The sequence below is a fragment of the Formica exsecta genome, unplaced genomic scaffold, assembly GCF_003651465.1.
Source record: "Formica exsecta isolate Colony F162 unplaced genomic scaffold, ASM365146v1 scaffold262, whole genome shotgun sequence".
Lineage (NCBI taxonomy): Eukaryota > Metazoa > Arthropoda > Insecta > Hymenoptera > Formicidae > Formica > Formica exsecta.
Genome location: NW_021849885.1, coordinates 332,712 through 353,465, shown reverse-complemented (window position 1 = coordinate 353,465; position 20,754 = coordinate 332,712). Strand labels below are relative to the sequence as shown.

Sequence of the window (20,754 nt, the reverse complement as noted above, 5' to 3'; positions counted from 1 at the left end):
AAAAAATCTGCGAACCATTTAACTCTCGACAGAAAGTTAATGAGACTGCAGAAAGTCAATGAACGTTCCTTCTCTTCCCAATCACTCTCCCCAAACGTTTTGTTCAATACTAATTTTTTTAATAATTAACTTTTATTATCGTAAACTCACATCGCTTGATTTTATAACAGGAAGAATTACAGAATGTTTGAAGAATTTTCCATGTCATAATTCCAACAACGTATCATAATTGATAAATGTGACGCTCGCAACATATTTCCGAAGGGAGTTCTTTTAGTTAATAGACATTCATTATCATCTGACAACTTGTCGTCGAGTCTCGTTTTCACGCTTCATGTCGGGAAGTCTATTAATAAATTGCCGGCCGCTTGACAACCTGTTAACAGTAGATTATCGTAACTTTCGTCGCGGTGTTCCCCTGGGCGCGTTTTCTCGATACACCGAAAAAATAATTTATTGCGAGAGAAGTCGCTCGAGAAAAAATCCGACAAAGCGATGACAATTAATACGTGTCATATACTGCTTTAAAAGATTCGATCTGGCTCGGAAGCACCAACGTTTCACGAATATGTATTATCGTGGACGACACCCTCGCTGTCCAAGAATGGACATACGCCGGTCACGGGTCGAACATGGCCGATCTAAAAATCCTGATTCATGGCGTGCTGCGGAAGGAACCGATGCCAGAATTTATGGCCCTCTTTTGGATATAAGCTATGTCCTCGATTCCATGCCGGCCGATGATCGCGTGAATATCCCACGTGCATGCGATCTTGGAAAAATCAGGACCTTTGCGAATATGTTGTGAAATGTACACTGTGTTTCAATTAGAACTCGTATAATTTCAGAATGAAAATTGATTATTCCTTTTCGCGGAAATTTAATAAGATTTGTCGTCAGTATTTTATTTTCTTGATTAAATGTTTTGAATCTCGAATAAAATTTCTGTTAATATAAAATTTTCTTGAAATTAATCGGTAAATGAGATTATTTTCAGACATTTATCTCTAACATTAAAACTCAATTTGCAAAAGATTTAATAAAATTAAATATTTTTTTCAAATAAAAATGTATAAAATGATCATTTTTTAAACAATCAACTTTATAGTATATTAGTTCTCTCATTCGCATTAATTACTCACATTCGTATATTCAAAAAGTTTCTAACACATCGAGGAACGCTTTTCTCTTTCTCCCTTTAAATTCTCGCTAAACAGACATCGGCCCGAAATTCGCCGAGAAATCAATCACAGTCGTCGCGGCCGGAATTGGACACCTTGTATATCTCGGCAAAATTCGCCAGCGCACGGACATCCCGAACACAATCGATTCAGGGCAACGGTCCGGCGCTTTTACAACGTCGATCCGCGGTGATCCTCTTCGCACACTCGACTTGTGCAATCACTCACGTTGATTTTTCTTTTCGCGTGCTCTCGCTGCAGTTAGCCGACCCCGCCGAGCTATTGGAGCACGTGGAAATATCGCGTCGATGAAATGCGAAGAACTTATTTCCGAATGTGATATCATACGTTACATGCTCGATTTTACGCGCTCCATTTTCTCCTCATTGTAATTGTAGGATCGGATTTGCTGTACAGAATAATATGATACATTGATTTTTTTTAATTGGCGTTTTTTTTTAAATTGGATTATTTATTTTAATCTCTTTATTATCCTTTTTATATAAAAAATCATATTATATATAGTAGCATTTTTTGCTATAGAAACAGTTTAAATACGTTTAAATTTGACTGGCATGTGTAAAGAGAAAATATCTAAATAATCCACTCTTAAAAATTCAGTTCGTACAGTTTGACAATTTAATATTATAATAGTCAAGAAATAATTTATATAAATAAATTTGTTTATAATTGTACTCTCTCTCTCTCTTTCTTTGTTTCTGCTGCGTTAATGGGGGAGGTTTTACGCTTCAAAAAATTCTAATCATTGTATCGCATGCTTCCCTGTGTTAGCGGCTGTTTGACAGCGCGAAGATTATTATGATAATTTTGAAGAAGACAGAGTTTTTCTCTCAAATGTGTATAATTGTGTATAATAGTATATATGTCTCAGTAAAAAAAAAAAAACCAAAAATTTATTTTTGTCTCAACTATTACTTATAAATATGTTATTTAATAATTATTACTTTATGTTGAATTTTTCTTCCTTATTTGTTATTAATAAAATATCTTAAGTGGTATGATATAGGCAACTCTCCCCTATATGTATGTAAAATATAATATATTGCGCGCGCGTATAGTATAGTATATCGTTATAATACGTAAAATATTTTGGCATCAAAGTAATAATAACACATGGTGTTCAGTTTTTGCGACATATAGCGCGCTAATGTTTACGTGTCTCGACTCTGTTATCATTCGTGTGACAACACTCGAGCAGGAAAATAGTAGAGCGAGACGCTCCGTCGAATTCTTTTTCTAAACGCGATCGCGATCAATATCGAGAAATTATTTGCTATTATAATACATTTAATAATTATTTATCATTTATAATAAGTAATTACATACATATATCGTGACAACAGACCTCAAAGTGCATATTTCACGTGATTTATTCAAGTAATAAAACAATCAAATTACAAGTCCGAGTAATTAACATAACGATAAATTCCGTGATATATCAACCGTTTAATAAATAATTGATCAATAAAAATTAAAATCTTTATATAATTCAATATTCCGCGCATATATATATGTGTGTATACATGTATATAAATGTCTTAGTATGTAAAATATTTTGACAACATCAATAACATGGTATTCGGCCTTGACGGCGTATAACGCTCTATTGTTTACGTGTTACGGCCTTGTTATCATTCGTACGGCGACACTTGAACGGTAATGTAGTAGTGTGCGGGCGCTCCGTCAAATTCCTTTCCTAAACGCGATCGTGATAAGTATCGGGAAATGTGAGCAATGAACAATGAACAATGAGCAGTGAGCAGTGAACAGTGAGCAGTCGCAAATTGTCAATAACATGGTATTTGGCCTTGGCGGCGTATAACGCTCTATTGTTTACGTGTGTTACGGCCTTATCATTCGTACGGCGACTCTTGAACACGAATGTAGTAGTGTGCGGGACGCTCCGTCAAATTCCTTTTATAAACGCGATCGTGATAAATATCGCGAAATGTGAGCAATGAGCAGTGACCAGTGACCAGTGAGCAATGAGCAGTAAGCAGTGAGCGGTGAGCATATTTATATATATTATAATTATATATATATAGATATTATTTCGAATTATATTACAAAGTAAATTTGTAATGTTCTAGTATAAATAAATTACAAAGAAAAGTTAAAAATTGTGGTGAAATCGAAAAATGTCGAAAAATCAGCGAATAATATTTATTGATGCATTAAACCATATTTTTGATTTTCTTTTTAATTCAATAACAAATCAGAAATTAATGTATAGCTTGCACAATATCCTCAGCCTAGCATTACGTTATAAACGTATTTTACGATGCGTCGTTAGCGCTAAAATCAGATCCGGACTCTAATCCCATAATTTTTTAACTGTCCCCACGAACTGTCTCCTCGAGGGGCATAACTCCGGTTTCTGAATCGGATAGATAGCAGTGGTCACGACTTAGAACTGCCATGATCTGACGAGCCCGGATTACATTTGATCCTTTTGGGTTTGTGCTCCCCTCGCGCGACACCTTTTACTTAGCGTGGAAGTCGCTGTATAAAACAACACGTGACAGAGTCGGTCGTAGTTCGGGAACTTCCGTGTCATTGGGTATTCCGTTCAGCTCGACCCGTGCGTTTGTTAACGCGCGCGTTATCGCCATGATTTATAGACTGTATAAATATACCGCGCGCGCAACGTTGGCATAACGTATGCCACTGATATCTGCTTCCACTTTGTTACTTCTACCTTCCAACGAAATGAGCGGATCGCGTAAATTTTCCACGAGAGATGAAATATAAACACTCCGATCTTCGCTCAGTTAATTACTGGCTGACGTTAAGATGCGCGTGAGCTCCGGTGAATAACAAATTTATGGCTCTACTCGAGGATGAGATCACTCCAATTACTCTATTCGCTCGGGAAATTTGACGTTTAATCACCATCGGTATAAAGAAAGAAGATATGAAATTGAGACGTAAAATGAAACGGATCGTCAAGAAGATTCGTTAGACACGCAACATCAGCCATAAATTCATTGATGTAATTTAACAGATAAAGTTTTATCGAATTGATCATTCATCGAACTAAATCAAGGAGATAGATTTTTCATTATTGTTCATTTTTAAGTATTAATTGAGCAAAGGAAATTAAACATTATAGAAAATATAGAAATAAAAATATAGGAATAGAAATATAGAAAACAAAATTTATAGAAATACATATAGTTTACATAATAAATTACATAAGGTTTAGATCATGTACACAATACTTATATTATAAAAATCTTTTATATATTATAAAATGGATAGTATAGCAATTAATATTCGAAATATTATAAGCGTTTACGATGTTTAGAGAATATTATCGTAAAATTGTGTATTAAAATAATTACTTTCAAACGATTTTTGCAACGTAAAAGAGTGAAAATTGTTGTTTCGAGTACCAAGTTACCGAGGATCGAAGATTAGAAAGTGTTTCGGACTCAAGAAGAGGTCTGAGGTCGTTTTGCATGAGATTGCGAAAGTGATGAGGAGGGTTGCCAATGGCTCGACCGCAAACACCGTCGTGTAGATTAAAGTCCGCCCACCCTCTCCCTCCTTATAAGCTTTCGTGTGCGTGCTGAAAACACACGGGAAATCTTGCGAGTTCACGAGTAAGGGCAAATCGCGATCAGGTTCGGGTGCGAGAGTGGGCGATGGTGATGGTAGTGTAGTAATGGCGAGAGGAAAAATCAACTCACGAACTTACCCGGGATCAGACACGCGTCCTACAACGTCAGTAAGCCTTGGGTCGACACTGTCGTCGGGAATAAGACGGTATTCCGTCACAAGATCTCCGTCCAACTTTGCCGACTACGTCGTATTAAAAGCTCGTACGGATCGTACGTGATCGACGTCGTCGATTTCCGCGCAGCACATGGAATCCGCCATTATGTATATTTCGGCACATTTGTCGCAGGAGATTCTGCCCTTTCACGATGTCATTTTATGTGTATTACGATATCTGTATTTTTGCTTGAAAAAGAATAGTACTCTATATTGTGTAATATAGATTTCAAAAATATTCTGTGCACATATATTTTTACGATAAATTATGATTATTATCAAAACAAAGTTACATATCAGTTATAAAAATTATAATCGAGCAAAGATTTATTTTCGTTGTTGAAATTACTTCTGTTATTTGATATATTGATTTTTTAAATTAATTTTGCCATGGAGTTCTCTCTTGCAATAATGTGATAGTACAAATATAACGTAGATTATTTTAAATGAAGTTAAATCTGTGTGACACAAACAGATCTGCTAGGAGGAGATAGACGAACAAGTTTTTATTAAACTGACAGCAGTTTTAAATATATGCATGAAATTAATCTAAGTTTCTTATTATATTTTGATAGAAGTTTTAATTTACGTTTCCCAGATTTAATTTCTACGGCCAATTAATTTATAATTGTGACAATGACGTCGCGTTTATTTTATCAAAAATTCTTGATATCTCAGGGAAACTATTATAATTTGCCGTTAAAATAAAATAAAGAATTTAAGCAGTCACAACAAAAAGTCTCTAAATTCGCCCTTCGTTAAACCGTGATAATTATTAAGTTCTATCATAATTTTATCGCGGTCTCTGCCAGCGTAAAAGATTACTAATATTCTACGAGAAACACAATTTCACAGCCGTTAAACGCAGTTCGCCCGAGAATGTCGGCATCAGACCTTTCCCTCGAAAGCATGCCTCGCACGAGAAGACGAACCTTAATTTTGTGTTGGACGCAAAACACGCATGTGTCCGTCTCTTAATCTAATAGCGTGAATTCCAGGGACTTTTACTGTCGTGATTCATCGTAGACGACCGCCGTTGTCTCGCACCGTTTTTGACACGTCACTTAATAAGCACATCTAAGAGCAGTGCGATCATCAACAGTTACAATGGCGGTTTTTTAGCGAGAACGATTGTTGCAATTTGTTCACGATTATTTTATGTCGTGCATTATTTCGAAAATTATTTTAATTGTCGTATTTTACTTTCTTAATATTTCTATGAATGAAAAACAAAATTATAAAATTGCCGCTTATTTCAATTTTATTTTATACATATATAAATGGTTATTTAATTTGTTGAAAAATCAACAAATATAGCAGCGAGTCAGATATGATTGAAAATTATAATTTTATAAGATTGATGATATTGAATCAGACGTGGCCGAAAATCGTAATAAAATAGTGAGAGATAAACCCCAGAGTTTCTGTATGCGCGCGCAAATAAATCGAACTCGCCGTTAATTGCAACTGCAACGAAATTGATTCCGCCGGTTCATTCCATTTATTCGTTATATAAAATATAGTAATTATGAGCACACCGTGTGACATCGACATTTTAATTATCAAATTTTACATTGCGTCCCGTCGATATTTCGGGAGATATTTGAGGGGAATCGCGGGCCTGTCACTTTCAATAAAAGCGCGTCAACGAATAAATAGTGAATTATGTGTGTTCGCGTCTCGCTTATTCGGTCCCGATGTAAAATATTCGCCACGGATTATCCGTAATCTGCTTACGGTAATACGCGATCGGGGCTTCTGGGACAATCTGTAAAGATTAATGGTACGAAACGTCGCGTCCGCGTGATCGATTCACTCATCGTGATGAGTTTGCGTTAGGGCGGACCAGTTTTAACGCAGCGCGACGTCGCGACGCTGACGGCCGTAAACATATGAGGGTTGCCCGGCAGTAATTTTGAGCCGTAAAAGTGGAGGCTCAGGCCTACAAAAGGGAGTGACTTAGGCTCGCGCCGACGTTAACTCGAATCGTTACCGTTTTACTGATCCCAAATGGTCACCGATGAATATTTAACGGCAACGAAAATCGACCGGACGAACTACATTGTTTAATCGATGATTCTGTATATATATTTACATTGCAGCTAGCAGAAAAATTTATACATCCTTTTTTATATATTCGAGTGTAATGTCAGATAGCACTCCCTATGAATGATATTTCTTCAGTTTACAGATCGCGATTGTAGCCTTGATAAGACAACATTGTGTATATTACGATGTTTTTAAAATGTAATTAAATTCTCTAAGAACGGCGCGCTGTCTCAAATGAATTTGCCATCGTGCATTACATTGCCAATATATGAAAGATAATATGTTTATTGCCACAACGTTGACAGACGCATAAAACATCTTTTAGAACCCGATCGATGTTCATACATATATGAAAAAATTTATGGTATTCAAAATCTCTTGTTTTTATTTTGATTAAATGTATGATATGAGTCGGAAATTTATAAATGTATTATTATTCTGCAGAATTAAATTATTTTATTCATTAAAATTCCTTACTGATATTATCCTTTTACATATTTTATATTACATATTTTTCACAAAATATAGCAATATGAAACAAAGCAGATAATACATTTTTAATATTTCTTTAATGGAACGTAATTGAATTTAATTATTTTAAAGCAGGATTAAAATATATTTTACATATTTTTATATAACAAGAGAATATAAAAAGTTAATATATTGATGATTAATCGCAAGTCTCACGGTCTAACAATGTACGACTAATGGAAGCTTTCGGTATAACAGCGCGAGAGAATGAAAATCATTGTTTAATATTCATATTCTAAAAAAGGGCATGTAATATTTAAAAATAATTCGCGATCGTGCGAGAGATGGGCGTACCGAGACCTTAAGCGGTTAAGAGCCCGATATATTTAATTAAGTACCATAAATGAACAGAACCGTCGCGGCGGACTCGGAAAATTATAACATTTCCGCGGCACGCCACAATTACAGAGCGAGAGATCGTTGTTCGTGCGTGTATCGCGCGAATTAATTTCCCGTCGTAAAGCTTCCTATTATTTTAATAGCCACCGTCCGTAGGAGCGACGATAAAACTTTCGCTATACGGGATTACGCGATGCGCGCACGTGGTCTCACTCTCTAAGAGAGGAAACACGGACTGCACCATATACGGAAGTCGCGTTAGCGCTCGTAAAGAGAGCTCTCCCTCGATAGGAGCGGCGAGAGCGGTGAGTCGCCATGAGATGGAAGGGGATGATAAAGGGCGGCGAGGGACGCGTGCAATAGTACGGGGGGGTGCGTGAAGGACGAAGCGAGGTGTAGACGAACCGGAGAAATGGCCTGGCTTAATCCTCGCACGCACTTTACGCGGCGACATGGCGCGACGCGGAAAACGCGTCCGCCGCGCCGCAACTCGCGCGCGCGAGCCCCGGGATCGGGCTCGTTTCTCTCGAGTATAATGCCCGCGAAATAGCCCCTTTAGTATGATATACGTATCACTTACGCGGCGCGATAATGAAAAGATTTGCCGGCTCTTTATGACTTCCGCGCAACGGCTAACAGGATCGTTCGTTTCCCTCCCGGTGCTCTCCTTCGACCTCTCCTCGCACATTTTTCCTTCTCGGATTTTCCGGATTTTCTATTTTGCCGTATTTTTTTCCGATCAATGTATCATAAAGTTGCATATCATTCGATACTTTATATGTGGTGACGGAGCTCTCTTTATAAAGAAATAGGAGAACACAAGCAATTTCTAATCGAAAAATTAATAGTCGCATTTTTGCAATGAATCTAACAATAAGATAAATTTCATTAGTTTTTAAACTCGTGAAAAAATGCAGATATTTATTTCCTTAATCAAGAATTTCAAAAATAACTTTCCCCATATATTTCCTTTCTAGATATCAGAATAAAAGATATAAAAAATTAAGATGGTGAAAGTTTTGCGAGCGCAACTTTCTAAACGATACTAAGTTACTGGGTGCTTTAGTAAATTATGTTACCACGGCACGGCATGAGATTCTCGATCGTGTAACCAGTAAGCGGATCGTTTTGCGAAAGCGTCACAGAAGCGGCTGATATACACTCGCGCCGTTCTACGAAGCGGATCGTTTCAACACACCCGGGGCGACTTTGTAGCATCGCTGGGGCGTTTAACAAGTCCAGAACGACGAATTGTGGGCGGTTGCGAGTGAGTTAGGGCGACGTTTTGGGGAATCGAGTCGAGTAAGCGTATCGCGTATCAGCCGGCAGTTACGCGAATGAGCGATGCTGGGAAAACATCGTGCTTTGTGTGTGTCCTTATTACTCTATTTTCCCGCACGCGCTAAATCTTACTTAAAATCTGTGCAAGAAAAGCCCCATTTTTTATTCTTACTTTTCTTTATCTTTCTCACTGTAATTTATGAAACCCATTGCTTTTTTGACGTGAAAATAGACACGATTAGTTTTATCATTATTTTGTCTTCCATTAATATTAAACAGAATTTAACATTTGTATTGTTTAAATCGTAGGATAGAATAAGTAGGATAGAAATATAATAATATTTTATTTTAATTGTTCAATGACTAAAGTATTTCTTTTGTAACAATAATAACATCTCAGATAGTGGTGTTTGGCCACATACGTTTATTGGTCACAAATCATTTTTTATGTACCATGTATAGTATTCTGAGAGAACTTAACTCTAGTGCACGATGTATATCCTGCTCTATGCTACTGTATTTCTCACTGGCCCTCCACTATAAAATTCATTCTCTCACTCGCTCTTTTTCTGTCTCTGAAATTCACTCGGTCGCTCGCTCGCTCGCTTTGTATATATGTACGCGTGTGCCTGTCTCTCAGCTTAGCGAAGCTCCTCTCGGGGCTTACACTCTATTTCCATGACACCCTCTCCTTGTCTCGTAACTGTGCGCGTCCCGGTAACGAGCCCGCCGTACTGTCGAGGAGGAAAAAGATTGGATTCCCGAGAATCTCGAGAGAAGAATTTTTTAATACGCGTACATAAACGTTTCGCATCGAGTTGCGCGACGTTCCGACGACGTAAAAATGTTCTTTATGCGAGAGGCTTTTCGGTCACGAAATGTCGAACGAAATGCGAGCGCGTTCTGAAACCAAGAAGAACGTTAATTCCGACGGCATATCACTCGCATATTTTCTCATTCTTCTCTTCGAAATAATAGTTTCCCAACTCTTACCGCAATTAACACAAACTAATAATTTCACGGAGCAATTTTATCGATGCAGTACAAAATATACGTAATGTAGCCTATCATGAAACAATATTCATTTAATATTGCATATCATATCTGTTTGCAAGAGTATTATTTTTATTATATCATATGTCTCGACTTGATTATTTAACATATCTATTAATAGGAAAAGTTTATAATAAGATAACATTTTTTTTGTATCAAGAAATCGCGAATATAATTTAAATATAATATTTAAGATATTAATAAAAATTAAAGCGACAATTAAAAAGTTGTTTCGACACTGCACGACATGTTTATTTATCTTCAACATTGATCGATAACAGCCTCATTCGTCACATTGCTAGGCGAAATAATGCAGCAACCTCGGATCAACCCGCGAGAAACAGAAATGGCAGAATGTAGGAATGTAGGCGGATCTTAAAAGGGTCGCGATCCCATCCGACTGCCGACTGTGCATGTCTGAATTGTCGACAGAGAGGGGGAGAGGGAGAAGGAATTTTTCCAGATACTTTCGCGGGATGAAGCCACCTCCCGTTTTGGTAGACTGCAAGGAAACCTTGCGATACTTCGCCGAGGATGAGAGAAACGATCGTTAAAAGCTGCCGTCATCCTCGCACATGTCAATGTTTTCGTTTTCAGGGGGGATTTCCCAGTATGCTAGAAAGGTTGCGGGATAAAATAAGTTGGAGCGAAATTGATGATTGATTCGACGTTGCATCAGAATGAGAGATTTAAAAAGAGATAGTCTGAATTTTTTTTCAAGTAATTGATGTCCAGAGAAGGCTAGTGATGCAATGTTTAAAAAATGTGAGAGAACTAAAAATTCGCTTAAAATTGATTTGGGGGGGTTTTGTTAAGATTATTTTTTTATTCATTACTACTCGATTTATATAGCGACAATTTTGATTAAACTGAATTTGATCAATCATTCCTCAAAGCAATATTAAATCGACTAAATCAGGATCAATGGTAATTTTAGGCAATCGGAACCTTAGATAATCTCAATAATTTTTTTTAATATGATCCAAAGTTAAGTTCGATGGAATTTTGTTTGATCAGACGCTAGGTAAAGTCGAAAACGAGAGCGAAATAAACAAGAGAGGAGAGGATTAAGTTGCTTCAATCGTGAGCTTACGGACGATTAATTGCCGAAATAACTGCAGACACGAGGAACCATTTAGGCCCGCGTCCCGGAACATTGTTTGGCATGGATACACTTGGTCGGAACCTGTGTCTCCGGACACGCGGAACATAATATATGGAGATAGTTACGGTCCTGATCAGACATATTATGTTCCGTGTAAATGCATCGCTGTGGGCATCCATCGTGTAATGCCCTACGCGAGTATACATGAGAAACGTGCTACGAAAGATGAATTCGGTTTGTCCTTAATTAACCAATAACATCCAACCATCGTGGTGCAATATCGTGCTAATGGTCTGTTGGAAATTGTATATAAACATTTTATATTAATATCCGTGTATTTTTTATGTTCGTAAAAATAGCTGCATTTAATAAATTTATTAATCTACCTTTTTAATTCGTATAAGATAAAAGAAGGAGAATCACAAAATATTATACATATAATGTATGAAAGCTTAATTTCAATTTCTCGAATTGATGCAAGAGTTAACAGAAATTCTATTCTCTCTTGAATATAAGGCAAGCTTTATTTTAACAGTATTTTCATTTCAAACTCTCCGCGTCAACCGAGATTTTATTTTCGCTCTTTTCCACGACGCGAGACATGGCCGATTTATTCCTTCGTCGTTGGAATCACACAGCACGTTGAAATCACACAGTCATACGATAAATAAAATAAAATCCGTAGGGAAAAGGGTACACGAAAAACGACGAGTCCGCCACGGCTCGTCGCGATCTACGCGTGGCACACGCGCAAATGCCTACGGTGGTTTCGCGCCTGTCACGTAGACGGTGTTTAAATTGAGCGCAGAAAAACGCGACCCGCAGCTCGGTCCCGCGTGCCAGAATTTTTCTTTCGTGACGCTTATTTTTCGTCGACTCTTCGCGAAATGACTCATTATCGTCGCCGCTCAAAATAAACTTCGTGTTTTTTAGTTCCTGCGCTTTCGACTACGTACTATCTATAAAATATATATATGTAACTATGTGTGTAAGTGTATGTAGAAAATATGCATACATTATTTACAAAATAGATTACAATATAAGACAGTAGATTGATGAAACGATAGTATGAATTAAATAATCCAAGATTAGAAGGCGCTATTTTTTCTCTTGCTCTCTCTCTTTCTTTCTTTTTCTTTCTCTTCACCTTGTGACTACACAAAGTGATTGAGAAAAAACTTACTACATTTTAATCAGGGTTAATTTTAAATTATTAATCAAACTGGTACAATTACAATTTTTTATATGCATGCATGAAATATAAAATACGGTCGAAAAAATCTTAACCAATTATTTAGATCTTTTTTATTCAGTAATTACATGAAATAGTACACGCCTTAATAATATTCCGTGCAAAGCGGCGGAGAATTATCCGAGATCTTTCCGTGGGCAGAAAATGACTAGCGAAAATGAGTCGCGCCTTCAGCGCCTATTAGAGGAGAGCAAATCTCGTTAATTGCGCTCTTGACTTTAAATATTTTGACGTGCCCGAAATTTAACCGCGTGTGCCGCTAGACGCCGGGTCAACGAGTTATGCAAATATTTACGACCGTCTCGTCCTCGGTGTGCGAATCTTCTCGGATCTGGATGCTGCTGCGCGTTACACGGTGTTTCGAAGATTTTCATTTTTTTTCGTATTAAAATAAAATTAAACGAAACCTCGTGACGAGAGAAGAATGGCCCGCATGAAAAATCACCGTTCGCCTTCTCGCGAAGAAAGGATATTACGAATGTTACGCTCCTCTTGCTGGAATCGTAAATCTTTCCGCGCCGCCGCTGAGTTTTGCGAGGTTTTACGAGACACCAACTTGGCTGCTTGCTTAAGACCAACAATTCCTCCTTGACCGATGAGCATCTGATTCCTTGTACATTATTGAACATAATTTTTCTTTCTGCATAACAAGTCGATGTGTCAAGAAATAATTATAATATATTATAATTATAATTATAAAATATTTTACAAAAACACAATTTTTAGGTATGCAATATTTATTTTTTACATTATTATTTCGTTACTTTGTAATTCGTTGTAACATTTTTTTTATACCATTTTATTGAACCGTCACCTCTTATTCACTATTGTTTATATACTACAATAGACGTACTTTCTATATAGAAAATCGTACTGACAAGAATCTCCCAAGCGATATCGGTATTAGCTTTTACTGTCGGCGTCGCCACCAATATCCGAAGGTTTCTCAATAAAACAATACTCGGGCGTGTCGCACCGACTCATCCGTTTCAATTAGGAGCTAATTGATTTCGAGTGTAAATCTAATGTGTAGTAAGGTTTTTCAACGGCGTCGCACTGTTTCGAACCGGGGTTGCGGTTACGGGCGGGGTTGCAAGCAGTGCTTGCAGGCGAAAACGGTTGTTCCCACTAAAATTTACGGCGAGAGGGCTAAACCTTCCTCTTTTCTTACGGTCTCTCACTCGTATCCCTCCGTTTCTCTCGCCGTTAATGAGTCCCGATCGTACGGCGCCATATGTTTCCCCGGCGATGCTGTTTGTTTTTTTTTTTTTGAGGGCGAGGGGAAAAGCGGGCTTTTACACGTCGACCGTATCTCTCCGCGTTGACGTTCCGAATCCGCGTGTAAAATGTAACTTAACCGCTTTACTACACACGCTCGCGTCCGCGGTCGGGCTGCCATTAAATGCTCGATATTTTCGGGGTTTATGTTATATTCATGCGCCGACAATGGATGGATGTGCAGTGTGGGAAATTTCATCGGCGCACGAAATACAGATAAGCAAACAGATATCCGCTGGATATGGGCGATGATGGGAAATCAATCATTCGATTGATGCAAATGCGTTTATTGTTCGCGAGGGCGAGGTTACTCTATAAAAATTTTATCGGCATAGCTGTCGTCATGTACGGAAACGTGAGGACATTGTTGACCCTTATTGCATCGTCCAGATTTTAATTGATTAGTGCTCGCTTCCAGAGAATCTAAATTTCGCCGTGTTCCCTTTACTGCGCCCCAAAAAAAAGAAAGGAACTTTTAATTCGTGACATTTTCTCGAGTAACGTATTTAGCTGCAATTTTTGACATAAGGAAGTCTGTATTACGTACCGCAGATAATATTTGCTAAACAGATTGAATTTGAATCGCAATCTTCATCTCTTTTGCAGGAACCTTTTCCTTTTTGACTACCCTTTTCTTTTTTCCCTTTGTCCGGGAGATGTAAAGTCAGAATATCCGATTCCCCCTTTTTGAAAATACGTATTAATATTATTAATATTATTATAGAACACACACATATTCACAGAAATAAATAATTAGGTTAAATGCAATATCGGAGTAAGAGATAAAAGTTTTAAAAAATTACGATGATATGATGAGATTATGCTAAATAATGTGATCAATTACTCACGGAGCTGGAATCGTCTGTGCTGAAATCGTCTATATCGATCACCCGAATATCCGATTTTTCCTACGACGGAACGACCAAGTAAGATTAGCACATAATCACGGTGTAATACTATAGTTTTCACTACCCATCTATTTGGCAGGATGATCCGCCGTACCTTATCCTTTATGATACATGGATGATACGCGGCCGAAACGGCGCATATTAACAACGCGAGGAGAAAAAGTCGGCTCATGTTGGGTTACACGCTTAAGAGAATCGTAGCGTTCCACGACGTGGAAGCGTGCTTTTATACCTTGGGTCTTTAAACGCTCGTTACGAAATTCTTCTATCAGCGCGTCCTTATCGAAGCGTCGTTAAAGTGTGCGCGCCTTTGGAAAATGGATCGTTGAAACTTTTCTTAACTCGAACGGAAATTATGTAAACGCGACTGATTTCCGACGCCGTACTAAATGTTTGTAGGATTTTCCCGCTTGTTTTCGCATTTATTTATCTAAATTAGAAAAAAGAAGTACATCGTAAAGCGACGTTTCGCAATTTACTCGTGCGAGAAAAGGCAAATCTTTGTTATTTTAATTTTATGGCAACTTTAAACTGTTTGAGTCATATTTTATCAATGAAAAATACTTTATATACTAAAGTTCCCTTGTGTCAATTTAATTAAATTAGTCGACAGAAGCATTATTAATTTGAATATTCAGGATCGATATGCAGAATAAAATCAAGAAACCAGTGTATTATTATAATAGTAATTAATATTAATATATTCGCGGAAAATTTTAGAAAAACGGATTGGACAAGCTCTCTTGCTATTTGTTTTAGAATATATTTCACCGATTATTTTGAACCATTACGATCGCACTGCTCGTAGACCGACATTGTCTATGTATCCTTATTCGATTTCATAATATGTATATTCTCTTCTTCTTTCTCTTAAGCAATATATACATATATATATTTTTTCAGCCTCTCCTCGGGTCCTCGGAGACAGAGAAGATACTTACTGCGCATTTTCCGCGGAATATCGCGCTACCTTCCATAAAATAAGAAATACGAGACACCCGTTTTCCAGTACTCGAGGAGGTTCGATCCCCCAAGCGCAGTATGCATTTTCGTGTTCTCTCGCGCAGCTGAGTATATAGCAATACGGTTGTGACTTTCCATCGAGGAGATTGACTTTAATGATCAACAGACTCGGTAATCGTCTTTGCGGGTGAAAACGCGCATGGAAGAAAAACGATCGTAATTACGGATGACAGGATTGAAATCTTTAATTAGCTGCGCGCCATTAACACACTTTGGTTGTTGCAGAACGAAAAGAGCACGGAAAATGCCGCGAAAGAGTAAAATTTGCATTGTATGTCGAAGTGACTGCCCTTCTTAGTCCCTGTTTTTATTCGCGTTCGGATAATTATTGCGTGCCCATTAGCACTTGAACTCGCGCGTTCGCTTATTACGCGAATAATCAAAGATGTTTTCAGCCGTCGACGAAATGGCCACATTAGGAAATTGCACGCTCCGTACCGTGCATATCGTTATTTTCGCTACCTCGTTATTTGTCTTTGAAAGAGCTCTTTCATTCGGCTCGATATATGCGCGCACTCGTGCTTATGGGAGAAATCCACCGTATGTTTGCCTCGAATACGAGATCATTAATATCTTGCTCTTGTTGCATCGTTAGTTGGGAAACAAAATTTCATAGAAGCAGATTTATTATCGCATTTTTTGGTAGTCTTGAACGATCCTTTAAATGCGCATGATTACATATGAATGATATTGAAATTACATATAGTTGCATTAAAAGATTACACATTTCTATCGTAAGATAAGAATTATTATTTATAAATAAAAATATCTCCTAGCACATCTTTATTAGAAAAATATATAAAACACATAAAGGAAAAATTCAAGAAATTATAGTAATTAGGAATATAGAGAAGACCGAAAACTATATCGCAAAAATTTAAAGCCTTCTTTTTAAGAAATATTTTGTATTTTACGAAGTATACCATTATATCGCGTACGCTCCGTTAATTCCTAACGCCACATACTTAAAAGGAAGGGGACTACAGCTGTTTGCATAGTGTTGCTACTACTGTTAGCGAAGTTGTGGCGTGAAGGAGTCCGAACTAGATACGGTGTTGGAGTCCTCGACGGTCTGTCGACGTGACCGGAAGTCCTTTGTTCGCTTGATTGCCGAACAACGTGGAAACTGGTCATTAGCTTAGCAAATAATGCTCTCCCGAGTATAGTTTAACCTTTCGTTAAACATTCGCTCGCCACCATCTGTCTCATACCTTTATTATGTCACTACAAACTTAGTATAAGCGGTAATCTTACTTTACTTAACGGTTATAAATTATTAATATATTAAAATATAAAAATTTTATTATATATAGGAATGTAAAAATATGAAAATTAAAGATAACTCAATACTCCGCTTGTTCAACATTTGAATTCTCATCGTTGTATTATTATCAGGGGATTCTGATACATAATTCTATTATTTTCAGTGATAAATTTTAAACAGACGATACTAAAGTACTCATGATTATAATTCTTTAATCTATCGATTTATTTTATTTGTGTAGAGATGCGACAAGATAAAATATGCGACAAACAAAGTTCGTTTGTTTGAATTATTGATTGCTTTAGGAAAACAAATTGGAAATATTTCAGAACAGAAGCGAACACTGATCTGTGAGCTTTTCTCAGTGCTGACTTCGCGGAAAAAAAATGCGTGGACCAAATTAGTTGAAACAGTCACAGTCTAGACGACAGGTTGTGAATGATGAATGAACGCTGTAGGTAATACTCGGAGAAAGGTAATTTTGAACTTTTCCGCGGTAAACGGAGAGTCTAGACATCCGTTTTTGTATGCGTGTGTGTGTGTGTGTAAGAATAGAATACGAGCACAAATCTTATAAACTTCTCTAGACATGGAGCCAAGTATCTGAAGAAGAGGAGATTACAAGCTTCTTGTTGCTCAGTCGCGAATCTGTTTAATAATGTTAACTTTCGCAATTACAACAATAATGAACGTAACATTCTGCGAGAGATATTTAATATTCTTGAAGAGAGATAAACGCGATATCACGTACACTCGCATATATACACGCTCACGAATCTACGCGTTTATCTTGTACAAAGTGATCCAGTTACAATTTATGTACTAACACTTTAACAATTTGAAAATAATTTTAGCTAAATTCAATTCGCCATTTCTAACGAAATTAAACAAACGATAAACAAAATAAGGATAATTTCTTTAAGGATTTTCTCATCTACTCGAATTTCGAAAGTTTAAATTGAGAAAGTTTAAATTGAAGATTCTTTAGACTCAGAACTATTGATGATTCGTATTATTGCTGAAAAAAACCTTACGAAATTTGTAGAGTTAACATTTCTACGTTCTCTCCTTGCTAAAAATTTAAAGAAATTCAATACGTCACTTTGCATTCGTTCTGTGGTCGCTCATTTACATTTTCCAGAAGCACGTAGTCGCGCTTGGCTAATCTTGTTAATCGCAACGAAAGAACGCTTTCGTGGAAGGATGAGAAAGGTGAAGCAACGATCTGGTTCGTTGTCGCGCGCTAAACGGTCGACGTTGCACGCGAGAATAAATGCGAGAAAAACGAATTGCAGATTCGCCCTGCGGGATCATTCGTCAGCTCCGTATATTTAGACGACGTTCTTAACACGTCGCCTTTCTCTCGCTCGACTCTCTCTCTCTCTCTTTGCTCTCCTTTTTCCAGCTTCACATCGTCGAGCGTATCTCTCACCGGAATCCAAATAAATCGATAGCAGTAGTTAGTCCCGACACTTTTTCACACATTTTCCTTAGGTTTCAAAGACTTTTGCGACCGAATGCTGTATGCTCGCTCTAAACGGTTCATCCGATTACCTCTCGGACAAGTGGATTACTTTTTGCGGATATCACATTTTTCACTTTGTGAAAAGCAAAAAATTATTTAACGCAGAATCGTGCTCGAGTGTGCATGTATCCATGCGCGCGCGAGCGAGTGGATATAATATACGGACGGTATATTCTCGAGCACGGTACGCTCATGCAGTATTCATTCGAAAGCGTTTAATAACCAATACTGTCGGCGAGCGGAATGTAATATTTTTTTTATACCTGTTATATAAAAAAAGAAGGATGAAAAAAAACAACGATGCGAATCCGATATATCGGATACGAGATACGAGCGGGCTCGATGGACGCGCGTCGATTTGCTTTCACATATTCTTTTTTTCGAACATTATCGCACGTCGGTCGAATGCAATCTTTATTTTGTCCCGGTCTGCTCATCAGCCGAAATATAACCCGAAAATAACGCGCTTCAACTTCGATCATTGCTGCGAGACCTGGCAAATGAAGATTAATGGTAAAACTCGACACGGCCTTATTAAACGGCCCGGCCGATGAAAGATCCCGCGGAATTATTCGATATCGATATATGATATCGCCTGGTAGAATATTATTGATATCGATCGTATATGGGCACGGTATCTACCCGGATGGGACGCGCGCGTGCACGCATGCACGCAAGCGGAATCCGTGGGAAAGCGGCTTAATTGGAGCGATTATCCCCTCGTTCACAAAGAGATAGCGACCAGCATTTCGTGATGCACTTACGTAACGATTAAATCGACGTGCACATATGTCTGCAATGAATGTATGTATGTGTGTGTGTATATATATATATATATGTAACACACAGATAGAAATAATGCGGGAGGGAGAGAGGGTGCCGCGGGCGATACGACGTGGTATATGGGCACGGTATCTACCCGGATGGGACGCGCGCGTGCACGCATGCACGCAAGCGGAATCCGTGGGAAAGCGGCTTAATTGGAGCGATTATCCCCTCGTTCACAAAGAGATAGCGACCAGCATTTCGTGATGCACTTACGTAACGATTAAATCGACGTGCACATATGTCTGCAATGAATGTATGTATGTGTGTGTGTATATATATATATATATTTGAAACACATAGATAGAACTAATGCGGGACGGAGATTGGGTCCCGCGGTCGATACGACGTGCCCTCATCATGTTTAAAGCGGTCCCGACACGCGGTTGCCACCTTCCAGCGTCTCGACTCCTTAACGAGCGAGTGGCGCTTTGTCTTATCACCGGATCGATACGCGCGTGCAAATAGTGCAACCGACACAGATTGGAAACAATAACGAATTATATGGAACAATTTGCGATGTGGATGAAATTAAAGAAGTTCGATTTATCCATGTATAAATTTCTTTGAATATTTAAGATCGAACTGTAGTTAAGTAGAGGTGTGAAATATAAACGATAGGAAGTAATTTAATTATTTATAGTCTATCATATATATATTGAATTTTTGCGACAATTATTTCATTCTATCGAAGTATAAATTACGTTTCTAATATTATCCCTAAGAGGAAGATCCCATAAAATTCCTTCATTCAAGAATGTACCGCGCGAAATCAGATCGTGTGACGGCCACCCTAAGATTCCCGAAGTGCCGATTCGTCTTTCTCCATCGACGCCCCGTCGTCTTTCGGCTAACAAACCGGTCGTCTAACCGCTTCCGCCCTCGCGCCTCTCACTCACCAAAATAATATGGACTAATTTCGGCGGGCATCCCTCGGGAAACATCCCGGGGGAGCAATAAGGGGGCCACGGAAACGCTCGTCGGCATTGAATTCTATCCATTTGTCCAGCCGGCTAGTTCGCGGAGAACAGCCGCGAAACTTCTAATTTCCCCATACGTCACGCGTGGACATTGCTCTGACATGGCCAATCGTGGCCCTTCCTGCTGCAATCGCTGCGAAAACACGTAGGGGCTGTTTAACCCTTCTAGTGTATCCAATCAGGAAGCTATTCTTTTTTTTTTTTACTTGTAACATGTAAATATGATGAATGCGTGTTCGCTACTGTTCTTTATTAAGGGAAACTCGTCTCTGTTTTTGCGAAGAAATATTGTTCACCAAATACATCTATTTGTTTCACGGAGATATTTTCCATTTATCAAGTATACATATTATACTGTAAAT

The 20,754-nt window shown here is 38.0% G+C and overlaps 2 protein-coding genes across 5 annotated transcripts in view; one reads left to right on the top strand and one right to left on the bottom strand.

Annotated features, from left to right (window-relative positions):
• Positions 1 to 20,754, top strand: part of LOC115236908 — a 227,792-nt gene that overhangs the window by 157,211 nt on the left and 49,827 nt on the right. The gene's annotated exons all lie outside the window — the stretch shown is intronic.
• Positions 14,143 to 15,164, bottom strand: LOC115236909. Its single transcript, XM_029809642.1, has 4 exons — positions 14,870 to 15,164; positions 14,716 to 14,775; positions 14,415 to 14,550; positions 14,143 to 14,314 (listed from the first exon to the last, which is right to left on the bottom strand). The coding sequence occupies exons 1-4, from the start codon at positions 14,945 to 14,947 to the stop codon at positions 14,175 to 14,177; spliced, it is 414 nt and encodes a 137-aa protein (XP_029665502.1). The 5' UTR covers positions 14,948 to 15,164; the 3' UTR covers positions 14,143 to 14,174.

Coding starts and splice junctions, on each gene's coding strand:
- LOC115236909 (XM_029809642.1), bottom strand. CDS start 14,947: ATGAGCCGACTTTTTCTCCTCGCGTTGTTAATATGCGCCGTTTCGGCC. Junction 14,551..14,715: donor GCACAGACGATTCCAGCTCC/GTGAGTAATTGA, acceptor ATTTTCAAAAAG/GGGGAATCGGATATTCTGAC. Junction 14,315..14,414: donor TTTAGCAAATATTATCTGCG/GTACGTAATACA, acceptor TTTGGGGCGCAG/TAAAGGGAACACGGCGAAAT.